We start from the raw sequence: 14,280 nt of genomic DNA on the forward strand, positions 1-14,280 counted from the left end.
GCCACCACTTGCTTCCAAGAAAGCCATGACAGTGAAGAAGATGTGGCATTGTTCTACCTTTGCATGGAATGAGATTTCTGAGCTTTCCAGCTTCTTTGCCTTGATTCAGACTGCTAGCTTCTGGTTTACTCTTGTTTATAAGCCCCCAGAAAAGCACACGGAGAATAAATTTGTCTGTGTTTAAATCATTGGCTGTTTGCTGGTAACTTCAGCCGGCACTCTGTACAAGAGTCCTCACCACCTGGAAACCCCAGCTTAGACCCTTACCTCAAAGCTCTGTTCTAGCACTACAGATTTTTGCCTTGCACATCAATGACCTCCTTATCCAGAAATTTCGTCTGTCCTGATGCTATCTGTTCGGGTATCCAATTTCAGATTTGGGACATCTTGAGGACAATGCAAATTCTAATTTGGGAAATAATATATAAATTCTACCATAATTGGTGCATGTCACCAAATGTTACAGAAAGGTTTTCTACCTCCATCATACCTCTGCAACTCAGGAGGTCAGTGTTGCCCTGAGCAGGCACCCACTGGAACATAGCCTGCAATCTGCCTGTCTGGGCACTGCTGTGAAGGAGCTTCTGACTCACTGTGACCTTTATACAACTCTCGATCAAAATCAAGATCCATAACAATATATCTGGCCAGCCTGCTGACTCTATCTGGGGCTCTAGCTCTCATTTATTCACATCCATCCTCCTACATAACAGAAGAATATTGTCCTGCAGCACAATCCTGTTTGTCTCACATCAGGACAGTTAGATCAGGAACTATTACGACCTTTAGTACTTTCTTTCTCTTCCTGACCTTGGATTTCTTCATCCCATACAGTCTGCTTCAGATTCCACTGTTCTCTGTGGCCCACTTTGTCATGCTGAGACTTCTCAGTGCCAATTTATCAACAAATAAAAACTGGCTTTGTTAGCAGCAACTGATGAATTTCTAAATGAAAGAATTACTGTTCAGAGATCAAGTCTGATCTCCTGTATCAGTGTCAGATTGCTGTCAGCAAACATGGGTGAAGCAATCCACATGCAGATGTGGTCAAATTCAAACCAGTTTTTGCATCACACAGGAGATGGACTCATATGTATGAAGGTCACAGTTTTGCTTGTCCGTAAGCTAACAGAGAAACAATCATCTTACCCAAGTATAGTCAAAGGCTTGCAGACCTATGGGTTCTAGTGTGTACATTGAATGGCTGCATAATTTAGAAGAAAATGGCTTACCTATCTATATGTTAATTCATGCATTTATAAAATGAAGAAAAACAGTATCTGAAATCTTCAAATGAAAGAATAATACCAAGTGCTATTAAGTATGCACTTTTCTCAACTTTTCATTGTGAAGATGGAAAAATTAATGCCTTAAGTGACATGCAGTCTCGGAAAGCTTGGAAGCCACACCCATTACTAAATGGAGACACATAAAACTACAGTACAACACTATGGTTTGATGTCACTGTGTACATACAATATTACAGCAGTGTGATTCAGCTTTAGCACACATTGATGGAACACCATCACAAAATATAACAATTAACTGTGGGATTCATCTCACCTAACTTTTGCCATCCACCAATCACCTAAGTTTCCAACAGTCAGTAGGTGCATCCTGGAGGTAATCTGACCCACTCTAAAGTAAAGAGCATGAATGTCCTTACAGCAAGGGACACACTCCGCAAGAGCTCTGTAGTGTCCTTTGACCGACTATCAAGGGAACCTAAAGAGATGGTTCAGACTAAACACTTCCCTTTGAGGTAGCTAAAGACTCAGGAGATTAATCCCATCCTCAGTGTGAGGATTTCGTGTGTGATCATTTAATAGTTGCCTCTGAGCCTTTTGACTTCATAGTAGTTACTTTATATGCATATTGCTAGTGCACATACATGTTTCAGTCTCCCAGATAAGTTTCAGCCTAGTTTAAACTATTTTCTCTTTTCTCTAAAAGGAAGTGGGATCTCCTTTTTCGCTCTATCTATCTTTATTTCTCATTCTTTTATTTCTTGTGTGGTACAATGAAAAAGCATCCTGATGCCTTTTACCCATTTTCCAAATACCCACCTCTCACAGTATCATAGTATTTCAAGTCAAAAAGAGGAACATTTGTGAGAACAACCTGGTGTTATATTTCCCCGAAGTGGACTGACAGGGATGTTAACCAAGCTGTTCGGATACTGTGAAAACTGCATGAAAAAAAGCTACAGCTCTGGAGTCACAGACTAAAGAAACAAGAAGGCTAGGAAGTTTCCTGACCTCTAGTTTTTATGCCTGATCAAAAGCAGGACCCTGAAATAATTGCTAATAAAAATAAAATCCTATTTACTTAAACACTATAAAAACTGAGGAAAAAGTATTAGTAGCCATAGGAAGAGTCGTACCTGTTGATGGTTCCTCTGTAGGTAAAGAGAACAAGCTTTGATTAACAAGGCACAGAGGCATGACTGAAAAATTATCCCGTGGTGAAATACTGCTTTCAATACAATACCTGTTTGAATCAAATTAAAACATGTATAGGTTTAAGAAGAAATACATCAGAACTGCTTCATAAATCTGTACTTCAGTAATGAAACTACCTATAAGAAGAGTGTGTAGCTATACGAAGAAGGAAACCCACATAAAAATTTAACTGAGCCTCAGTAACAAATCAGGCTAGGAACAAAGGAACTGTAGCAGGGAATCAACCCAGTGTTTTATCCAGACTGTTATCTAGCCTCTAACATAATCTTGTAACAGATGCTTCAGGAGGAGTTGATGAAACACACTAATGAAATCCCTCGTATCATGTCTTCTACTCTTCTTACATTCCAATCCAATTTACACCCTAAGCAGAGGGTGCCACCAAGGCTGTCAGAGCCATACCACATCGGACATAACAAGGTTAGTGGATCTTCTTTTCTCAAAAAATATCTCACTGATGAAAATACAGACAAGCCTAAATCATTATTTTGTTAAGCCAAGCAAAAATAGTGAAAAAGTGGTTGAAGAATCATTATGGTCTGTAAAGGCCTTGCCAACACAGCGGTCAGGTATGATCTGTCATCCAGGCTCCAGACCAAAGACATCTTTAAAATCATCTTGTATCACCCATCCAAGCAGATAAGAGCTAGTAGTGTAATGTGACAGTGTCACAGGCCACTGTTTCTTCAGAGAGTCCACTCAAGAGGTAGCACAAGGATGAAGGCAAGGCAAGGCAAGGGCAAGGGAAGGTGCCCAGCAGAGGGGTGACTCTCCTCAGGAAGTGATGACTGATTTCTGAAGCCATTTCAGAAGCAAAACAAAACAAGCTGCTCTACAATTATCATATCGTACCCATGCTCAGCAGTGTCTCTCTCAATAAGCAATACTATTTCAGTGGCAGAAGTTATGGATTAAGGCAAGTAAGGACCACAGAAGCTGCTGTGAGCGAAGCAAAATACTCACCTTCCAAATAGGAAATGAGGAAATAATATCAAAAGGCATCCAAATGACAGAACTGTGCAGCCCAAAGCAATTATTCTGGATCTGTGAAGCTTTGCTCCAAAGTAACTCACAAATGCTATCAGCAGCAAGTTGCTTGCAAAAAGAACCTGGTCCTTATTTACAAACCAAGGCATCCTTATATCTTTTAAAGTGCAACAGAAATTTGAGTATACCTTGTTAGCTCAACATCTGTTACTTCCTGTCTTGTAAAAACTGTAACTAGACAGGGAACTGCCTAAATGATGCAGTAATTCCCTCCTATTTGTGATCTTTTTCTGGGAGAGTTACACCATGTGGAAAGAACATGAGAATAGAAGGCAGAATGGAAAAGAGATCATGGTGAAAGAGATTTTTGACTGCACCTGTGTGAAGAAGAAATTTCCCACTACTTTACATAAAGACCAGGCCCAGGGGCTGCAGAGTAATAGCTGTTTTAAGAAGTTATTCTCCTAGGATGCTCCACTTTGCACTGTGTGGGAAAATACGGAAGTATATATCCAAGTGTTTTTCTACTGAAAATAATAAACACAAGATGACATACAGAGAAAAAAGGAATAATAAATTAATATTAATTTCAGTAATCATTCAAGAGGAATTAAAAAAAATACAGATTTTTGTACCTAGTACCATTTAAAAATACAAATGGGCTAAAAATCTTCATTCTCTTATCCTCCACTTTCACTTCAGAATCAGTTGATTTTCTATACTCTTCATTTATTGCTATGCAACGAAGAAAAGAATCGAGCTTCGTGTTATGAATCAGGTCCCATAAAAATAACAACTTAGTAATCATACACCTACTAATTTTGTGATATTTTTGTCAAAAGAACAAAACCATGTCTCTGAGTGATGAGCATCGTGCTCTGAAAGAAGATAACATTTTTTATGTATGATTGCTAGACAGACTGTATTGAACCAGTGGTTTGAATGACACTTAAAGATGTACGCTTACACGGTCCTAATAAGTTCCCTATGTCTGCCACATACACTGACTCTTAATAATTTCAAATATTAATATGATTATTCACAGTTATTTTACATCCTTGGGGATAAGAATGCCACAACTTGTTATAGAAAAGTGCATATGAGAGGATAACTTATTTAAAATAATAAGCCTTTTACACACTACTTCATTAATCTTGGCCATTTCATATTTCTTAAAGTCTCCTCCTTATCAAAAGCAAGAATATATTCTGGGTATTCCTTCTCTAACATAACTTTGAGCTGCCCCATCAGACTGCTTTGCAGGCAGCAGCATGGTGTTGCCAACAGTTTCTTCTTCTTGCACATGCAGATATAGGAGACCAGGAAAAGGGGGGAAGGAGCCTTGCCTCCCCTCCCCACCAGTGTATATGAGCCTGTGCAGACCATTTCCTCAGCTGAGCCAGGGATAATAAAAATCCACATTGTGACTTTAAGGGTATAAAACACATCCTCTGAGGATCTCTATTTAGATAGGTTTGAAGCTATCAAGCCTTTTGTTTGGCTTTTGTGGCAATGACAAGACATAAGCCTGTCACTGGGCAATAAAACTCACTGATAGGCAAGGTAAGGGTCACTAACAGTAGAACTGGAAACTTTCTTTACAGTTGTACAGGTATGAAATCTTGAAATATTATTGAGTTTGAATAAGGAGACAATCCACTCCAACCAACTCTGAGGTCACTGATTAAAAGAACTGTAAAATGCATCCACTCCAAGCAACTCTGAATCAGGTCACTGATTAAAAGAACTGTAAAATGCTAAATATGGCCTTAAATTCAAACAAAGTTTATAAAATCTTTCTGGTTTGTTAGTTGATTCAGTACAAAGCTCATAAAGTAGTTCTATTTTGTTAGTTGCTCCATCATATCTTAAGATAGTGCAGAAATTAGCCAAACCAGCTTTTAATCCTAAACTTCCTCATTTAAGTTGTCCTGTTAGTTTCCAAGACAGTAAATATGTAAGTACCAGCTGAAATGGTAGGATAGATTTGGTCACTATTGTCATATACAGCAATTGACAGATTGCTGTGGACATGAGAGTCACTAATACATGCTCACAATGTTATATTTTCAAAGAATAAGAAATATTAAAATGAGTGATTACCAATTTCAAAGCTTCCATTAATAATCCCCACTAAAGAAGCCGGAATATTAAATTGTTTCTCTATCTGTGTGTACATGCTGTTCATGTAAGCACCAGACATCGTTTTACCAACAAATGCAAGTGATAGCGCCAGCAGAAATACCTAGGGAGGAAAGAGGAGAATGCATAAAGAATTCAAAGTTATATATTTAGGAATATTCCATGGTTATTTTCCCCACCAAAGATACACTTCCAGATAAAACAAGTGAACAGTCCTGATCCGCTGATATGTGTGTAAATACAAGTTCAAATCCCACCATCTACCCTTGTCCACAGAGTTATGGCTTCACTAACCCCAAAAAATGAAGAAAGATTTTGTTCTTCACCTGCTCCCATTGACCAAGACTGTCTTCAAAGACCTTAAGCCCCATTTCCCCAGCCAAGACAGGCGCAGCACAGCCTCTACTACCGCGTGTCTGCTGCAAGATTGCCATCTGCAGGACTGCGTAACGTCTGCAGCCAGACCAGGGCGCAAAGACCTTCGCACCCTTTGCTCATCTGAATGATAAATTACTTGCAGAGCTAAGATCGTTTTCTTTGATCGAATTACTTGATCAAGCATCTGCTCTCCCACCTCAGTAGAGGTCATGAGCCCAGAACAACTCATTTCAAACAGAAGTGGTAAATAGTGTGTCCTTTTTACAAGAATCTAGTAGCAATTGACTGTAAAAAAATAAGTATGAATATATGCAGTAGTATGCAAATCCTTTTAACTTTAGGGTTCTTAATAAAGAGTATTTATGTAATAAAATCAATAGTATTTTTAAATACATCTGCTGCAAATGCTAAAAAGCATAAGTAATGTATCCAGGCTTTGAATTACTATTAAAAGCAAACTATTTTACAGCTTTTATAGAGCTTCTTGACAACTTAAACAGTCTAGGGTACATCAACAGACAATTTTTACTGCCATGTCACAATCCGTAAGGTTAATTTCACAGGTTTAAGAAGGAATGGTAAACATGTCAGACTAGGGGGATTGCACAAATTCAGAGGTGGAGCTTCAAAGGAGCAATCAACCATACCTCCAACACATCACAGAGTGTAAAGTTCAGGGACATAAAAAGCAACACATGATTGCTTACAAACTTGCTTGACCTTTGTTAAGGCATTAAGGATAAGGAAAGAAACAGAACTTATTCATTCATTTAGTCTAGATTGTAACTTCTACCAAACCACTATAAGTGCAAGCAATTACAGTTGTGTGTTCATACAAAATTGCTAAAATATTTCTGTACCTTCAGCTTGGAAATGCAGCAGAATTTGTCCCCTGCACATGGCTTCTCAGCTTCTTTCATGTTGCCTTTTTTAATTGATACCGATGTCTGTTTCTGAGTCTGTCCAATGATCCTATTACAGTGTTGAAAAAGACAAAAGAAAAAATGAAACATTTTTGTCCCATGTTTGCAAAAAATCAGACTCCTTCTAAGATATTTGATATTTGAGCATCTTCCTTAAATAAATGCAAATTGGATTCCAACAAAAGCTACAAGCCTATAAACTTTATTCTAATCAAGAAAATTTGACATGTGAATGTCAACAATGTAACAGCTAGCAATTTCTCATCAAATACTGAATGCTGTCAGCAGCATACAATCAGTAAGCAAAGAACGGAGAAAAGAGACATTCTGAGGGCAAGCTAATTTGTCTGTAATAGAGTTTTTCAGTCTTCTTCACAAGCATTTGGTACTGAGCACTGGGGGAGACAGGACTATGCAGACCTATACGTTTGACTGATGTATACCTGTCCCCGTGGTCTTTATTTACTATGCCTGTCCTTCCTAGCCATGAAAAGGACATTTAGCTCTGCTCTGCATGGTCTATTGAGCCCTCCCCTCTTCCACTGGCATCAATGTAAATTTGTTAATTTTAGTAGAAACTGCATTGGAGACTAATATGTTGGCATTAAAGTTAGAAGGAGAAAAAATAAAACCAAAATGACCAGATCAACGTGAGTTCTAAATGGAAACAAACAAGACGCCGTTCTGCTTCCCTTCCCAAGATTTACAAAAACATCCCTCTTTATTTGTCTGTCTACTTTTAGTCATCTCCATCTTGACTTGATGGTTAAAGCTTCTGGTAGCACTAAGCCACCTGCTTTCTTACACATCTCACATATTTCCCAAAAATGTCTTCAAAGAAGGAGCAATATATTCCAGGGAGTTGGAATATACTTACCTGTAAAAGCCCCTACACATCTGAGGGTTAGCACGGTGAGTTAAACAGGGAGAACACCAGTTTAAAGAAGATTTCTCTCTAAGGATTGCCACAAAGCCTTCATTAAATCCAATTATTCAATACAGTTCCCTCTGCCTGATGGGGTAAGCTGAAGAAAACCAGGGCAAGTCAGAGCCCTACCTTACAGTTGGGATGGATATAGGTTAATTTCCTCTTTTTCGTCTCGGATACACTTTCCAAGTGTGACCTTGTAGCACCTGCTCTTCTCTATGTTTTCCATTTCAGGGAGCCACAGCTGGGAAGCAAGTTGTCCTTGACAAGCCCACCAATAGGACCGAACTGCCTTTCACATTCTTCAACCCAACACCCCCCCAGTCAATCTCTTCAAACACTAATTTCTACAGCAATGTTAATCCCCTCAAATGTGTTTCTTAACTAACTTGATTCCTAGCAAATTCATGGGCATTAACTCCTTCTACAGCTACCTCCTCATTTTCAGTCTCTGTAATGCATTATTACAGCATTCCTGGAACTACTTTACAATTAAGTGTAGGTGGTCAGCAACTTGGACAATTAACTATGATATATAAATAGTTTGTATTTCTGCTTTGCTTAAAGATGCTTAAACAAACTGTGTTCAATCACCAGTACTAAACTGTGCTCATACAGCTTTGCACTTTCTTTGCAATTTGGCATAAAAGTTTATATCCCAGGGAATCATTTATGCCTTATCTTAATACTGCTTTATTCAGACTGTAGCCCACCTGCGATGCCAAAAGATGAGCAACAGAACAAAGATTGCAGTCCCCTATGTCTGTCCTCTTCCGCTCCTAGGAGTTGGCAATGGGATTCTGTCCCTTACTATACCAGTTCCCTGCATTTCACTAACATATACAGGGAACATAATCTGGCTGATTACAGATTTTCTCTTCTGGTGCTAAAAGAAACCAGCCAGCAACCTCTGCCCAAGTTTCTTTTGGGGCATCAGAAACATCACGCTGCCCCTCATACAATTACAGATGACAAAATGGCAATGTTTGCCTTTACTTACTATTACCTTCCCTCAAAGCATAAATTATGGTAGAAAAAATGCATTTCAATCCATTTTTTACTGGGAAGATTATTAAGATTATTAATTGAACAACAAAATAGACAGAATTATTATTTCCAGCTATGTTCCTGAGGTTGCTTTCTCCAGCTTTGAAATATTTTTGTGGTCACATTCAGTCAAATGGACTGAAGCCAACACAAACTAACAGCCTAGATTATCAGAGAGATGTAGGTGCGTAATTCAGATCAGGTGCATTTACACCACACATTAAATCCAGGTTAGAACTCAGACTACCATTTCTGTGTCTAAAGATGAACCAATAGTGTTCCCACTCCCGTCTCCCATCTCTCCATTGTGAATTCCTGTTGCTTTATCTTTCTTCCACTCTTGGGCTCTGAGGCTCTTCTGCAAACCTTTTTAACTCATTAAACAGGCAGAAATTTAATGCAGCAAAACAATTGCTCTCCAGGTAGTGAACTGATTTGTCCTGCAGAATGGTTCAAGTGTCAGACCCACATACGCAAAAGAGCAGGAAAGTGGAGGCAAGAACACGAGAAGAGAGGAGAAAGTGGGGGTGAAAGCAGAGTAGGAAAGGATGGAGAGTGAAACCTGCCCATCTGAGCACCAATGATGTGTTATGTCACCTCAAATATTTGTGGAACCACGGTCTCAAGCCCTAACCTAAGTTGCCCAGGCCAGCCCTGAACACAGGTGGCCTCCTAGGATCAGCACAGCCGTAAAGCAATTACCTCCTTCAGTGAACATCAATCAGTATCTCTTCAGCCAACAGCAAGAGGAGAGGCAGCTTATACTACTAGGATATTCACATTGTGACTACGTTTTGTAACAAACCACTGGAGGAATTTGCGCAGGCCAGGTGAGACTATATATTTATGCAAAAGTTTGCCCTTGGGTTCTGATTGACCAGAATGTACATGACCAGCTGTCATGTAAACACCTACACTTGAATCCTACTCCTAAGCCCCCAATGTCCACTGAAATTTCAGGGAAGAGGTCAATAAAATCCCTCCTTACAGGATCTTACTCCTTCCACTTCTGCACTGAGTTTGGAATATATTTACGGCAGACTAAGAAGTTAGTTAGCAGTAACATCACAACTGCCTCTTCCAGCCATCTCCACTACTGGACTAAATTTCCACAGGCAACCAGAAAGACAGACAAGTAATCAGAAGACTTGTTTCTAGAAGACAACCGCTTTACATAGTGCACAAAGAACTAAAGTGCACAGTGTGAACAGTTTTAGTACAGGCTACAGCTACAAAGCAGATGCATGAAGTACAGCTGATGTTAACCTGGGCTGAACAAGGTTGGCTTAAAAACAAAGCAGGTGCATCCTGTGTGGATCAAAGCGGGCATATTCAGTGTGGTTGACAACAGCAGGCAGGCTAGCATTGAGAGACATGAGTTTGGACCCATTTGTCCTACACAAACCCATAAATACATTTTATAGATCTAAACCACATTTCACCTTAGCTAACCAATAAAAAAGAGAACAAAAGCACACAAATATCTGGATTTAAATGTCTAGAAAGCAATATTCTGCCAGTTGCCTTGCCTGAGTCCCAGGGGGACATCCTATTTTCAATGTAAAATGCATCTTCCATTTGGCTCAGCTTAGTCACATGGATAAACTGATAAATCCCTGTTTTGTTTACAAACAGGATTAAAAATCATGAGGTAACCAAGCAGAGGGCAATTATATTGTCAGAATTTTTAACTAATTTATTTTTCCATGCAAACGGAAATGCAAAATGCATTTTGAAATCTTGTTTTACTAGGCACAGTTCAAACTGTTGCTCAAATGCAATTACACTAATGTTAGACTGAGACAAAGGAAAATCTTCTCATGGCAAAACAATTAGGTACTTACCGTTTTGAAAAGGTTTTCAGAAGAAATTACTGATTTTGTATGCTTAAACTTTGACCTTTATTCTAAATTGTTGAAAATTAACCCAAGTATACTTACTGCAGAATTTGTGGTTTTGCTGCATGGTTTCACCTGTGCATTTTAGAGAACTCACTCAGATGTGAAAGACACGGGCTGAGTTCTTCGTTAGAAAAAAATTAAGCCCATCTCTTTCTCTTCCCCACCAAAAAAGGTCAAGAGCTACAGCAGTGCTGGATCCCTGAGGATGAAGTGCTGACAATCCTGCCCACTGAAGATGTCTGGAGAGTGCTCACAAGCAAGAAAGGAACTTCAAGAGTGTACATAACTGTGTAGATTTACAGGTTAGGCGGTGTCCTAGCAAAGGGTGACACAAGGACAGACTTGAAGAGGGGAATGAATTTGTTTTTCTCATATCTTGAGGGGGTGTTTAAGCTCTGAGTTAGTGAATGGAAAGCAGTACAGGCATAATTATTGGCCTTGCTGTCTTGGAATGATTTGGAAGAAAGTGTAGCCCTTCCCAGTTGGTATAAATCACTCAGAGGCTCAGCTGTAGGGCAGAACTGGGTCTGAACCAAAAGTGGAGAAAATTACCTCAGCCCCTGAAGCACAGAGGCATAATATCACTCTCCTCAGCATCCCCAGCTGCTGGTCTTCAGTGTTTCTTCTCAGTGTAACAGCCTTTCTGGATCTATTTTCGAAGTATTCAAGTTTAACTACCTACTATATAACTGGGGTGCTGTTAATTCTAGAAGGGGGCAAAGATCCTAATAATTAGGCACTGCAACATTCACTAGGAGCACCCTTTCCTTTGGGACTTCTGTTGAATGATGATGGTTTACCATGCAAAAGTGAAAGTTAAAGCTGCCTATAGTCACATAGCTGCTGTGGTTGTCCTACAGGCAACTGTAGGTGCTGTTAGTTACTGATTACTGACTTTACAAAAACAGAGAGTAATTTGACGAAGCGTAAATAGTTCTAGCTACTGTGACAAGAAGAGATTATGTGACTTTGATCAAATCGGGTAGACATCTGATCTAAGAATCAGTAGATACACCTTCAAGTGCTGGTGCTGAAGCAGGTTTCATCTGTGACCTTAAGCCTCTTGATGACACTTGTGTTTGTCTCCCTCACAGGAATAACTACTAACGTACATGAAAAGCCTACATGCAAGGTCTAAAAAGTGTGGTGAGGGTAGGATTGGGATTAATGAAAGCCTGGCTTTGAGCACAGCCTCCAGGGCAGTGTTTCTCATCTTTCTCAGGAAGCACCCAGCCTTCCTGAAAAATCTCCCTGGACTATCGCATACCCTGTGGGATTAGGCTACTGGGAGTGCAAACTAACAGACTGGCAAGGTACTTGGCATTTTTGTTACACAGTATGTTTTTGTCTCACAAATTTACAACTCTGCTGCTGTACTGTACTACAAAAACATTTTGTAGACCCCCTGCTGATGCCTTACAGACCACTGGTGGCTGAGGATCCTGGCCTGCTCAGTGCTGCACCAGACCATGAGGTAAGGCATTTTTCCCTGTTATTTCTTATAATAAAACTTCACAATTGTAAATTTCTGAGAGCATATCTTCTCAGTTCTCACACACTAGAAAATTTCTCAAGTAAAAAATCTATTAACATGCTTCCAATATGTGAAAAGCTTCATTGTCCCTCAGAAAATATACTTTTCGTAAGAGTTATAGCGCTGCTTTCTGTTCATCTGACCATCTTCATGATGGTCTCCAAATCACACCTGATGGCTGTCTGTACTGGGATTTTGCTCATACAGTTTAAGTAGAAATAGAAATTCTTTTTCCACCTTTGCTTTTGTTTAACTAAAATCAGAGGTAAAGTCTTATTTCCCACTAAGATATTTTGAGAGTTTTCTTGCATTTTATATTTTCTCCACTTATCCATTGCCACTTTTGGAAAATTAAAAAATCTTCTGGCAAAATAAGAAGAAAATATAAAGACAGTGGTCCAAGTTCTGCCACATACTGCTTTGTGTTCACAGCAGAGAGTACAATGAAAAAGCAATAGTGAACAGAGGTAGGAAATGGCTGAGTATAAAGCTGCTTTAAGTCCATGTGGCCATCCTTGCTCCCCTTAAAAAAACAGCTAAAGGTGTTGAGGGAATAGGATACTGCCTACTAAAATGGCAGTTGTTCAACAGTGTATGTCAACAGCAATGTAGTATTCATTCAGGTGTAAAGTGACTTCTCTCCTGTACCCATACCATGTGCAACAGCCCTCTGTGTATGACTAAGTCTTGTTCTGTGTAAGAGAGACGTCTCAGTGTCATTAGAGCATTAGCCTTGCTTTTGCATTAAAAATATCTTAACTTCAGTATTCTAATTGTAATGGTTCTGGAAATCTGACTGCAAGCACCTAACCAAGAGACTTGGCTAGAATGCACAGGGAATTTGATATATGATATTTATTTTAATTTATTAGAAACTAGAACTGTAGATCTCAGTTTAGTTGTTTTTTATCCTGTGTTTAGCTATTACAAGGGTTTACCAGTCCCTTCTTCTTTCTCTCCCCATCCATTTTTTTTAATATTTCATCTCATAACTATTTGTAGAGTATATTCTACATATATTTTATATTTTAATCCATGTCTATTTGGGGGGAGGAGACACCATGATTTTGACTACAAAGATCACTATTTTCAAATCTCCTTATCCATCATAATTATTTAAAAGCGAGCTTCTGAGATGTATGTAAGTATTTTCAGTATCTGCAGGAAATAAGCAAACCAGTGAAAGAAAAGCAATTGTCTGAGCTTTTAATTAATTATATAAGCAATTGTCTGAGGTTTTAATTAATTATTAAATAAATAACCATTAAAGAAACTTTGATGAGATAGAAAGTCATAGGCATATTGCATACAGGACTGTAATTCTACAATCTCAGTAGGATTATTTTGTTCAATAATAATTTCTGTTCAGGGTGAGTAAGGTTGAAGATTCAGACCCAGAAAAGGAATTACAAAAAAAGGAAATAAAAAATTCCAGTCAAATAAATCTCTCCTTATAGCAGGCACTTAACAATTTGCTTTAAATACTTCTCTCCGTATCAGAGAAAAATAACCCAGGTGGCAGTTTAAGTGATTTATAGTTTGTGCCTACTACCATATGATTTTCTAGCTCCACTTTCGAGATCTTTGCTTTAAAATTTCCCCTAGAATTCATCATCAATAATGTGCATTTTAAAAACTGAAGATAAATAAGTGCCCTCTTTCCTCTTAAAAAGAAAAAATAATAAAGGGGAAGAAGAAGAAGAAAATAAACATATTATCTTTTTAAAAGTTGAAGTACCTCTTCAGGATGACGGCTTTAATTATTTGTCCTGGTTTCGGCAGGGATAGAGTTAATTTTCTTCCTAGTAGCTGGTACAGTGCTGTGTTTTGGATTTAGTATGAGAATAACGTTGATAACACGCTGATGGTTTAGTTGTTGCTAAGTAGTGCTTACACTAGTCAAGGACTTTTCAGCTTCCCATGCTCTACCGACTGAGAAGGCTGGAGGTGCACAAGAAGCTGGGAGGGGGCACAGCCA

At 38.9% G+C, this 14,280-nt stretch overlaps 1 protein-coding gene across 1 annotated transcript in view; it reads right to left on the reverse strand.

The window, feature by feature from the left end:
• The window catches only part of SLCO1A2 (solute carrier organic anion transporter family member 1A2), a 37,072-nt gene that overhangs the window by 10,715 nt on the left and 12,077 nt on the right, over positions 1-14,280 (reverse strand). The window contains 5 exon segments of the mRNA XM_009279002.2: positions 2,384-2,490; positions 3,426-3,558; positions 5,553-5,694; positions 6,830-6,928; positions 10,712-10,766. Of these exon segments, the coding sequence (XP_009277277.2) occupies positions 2,384-2,490; positions 3,426-3,558; positions 5,553-5,694; positions 6,830-6,928; positions 10,712-10,766 (536 nt within the window).

This window comes from Aptenodytes forsteri, unplaced genomic scaffold, assembly GCF_000699145.1.
Source record: "Aptenodytes forsteri isolate BGI_AS27 unplaced genomic scaffold, ASM69914v1 Scaffold241, whole genome shotgun sequence".
NCBI lineage: Eukaryota > Metazoa > Chordata > Aves > Sphenisciformes > Spheniscidae > Aptenodytes > Aptenodytes forsteri.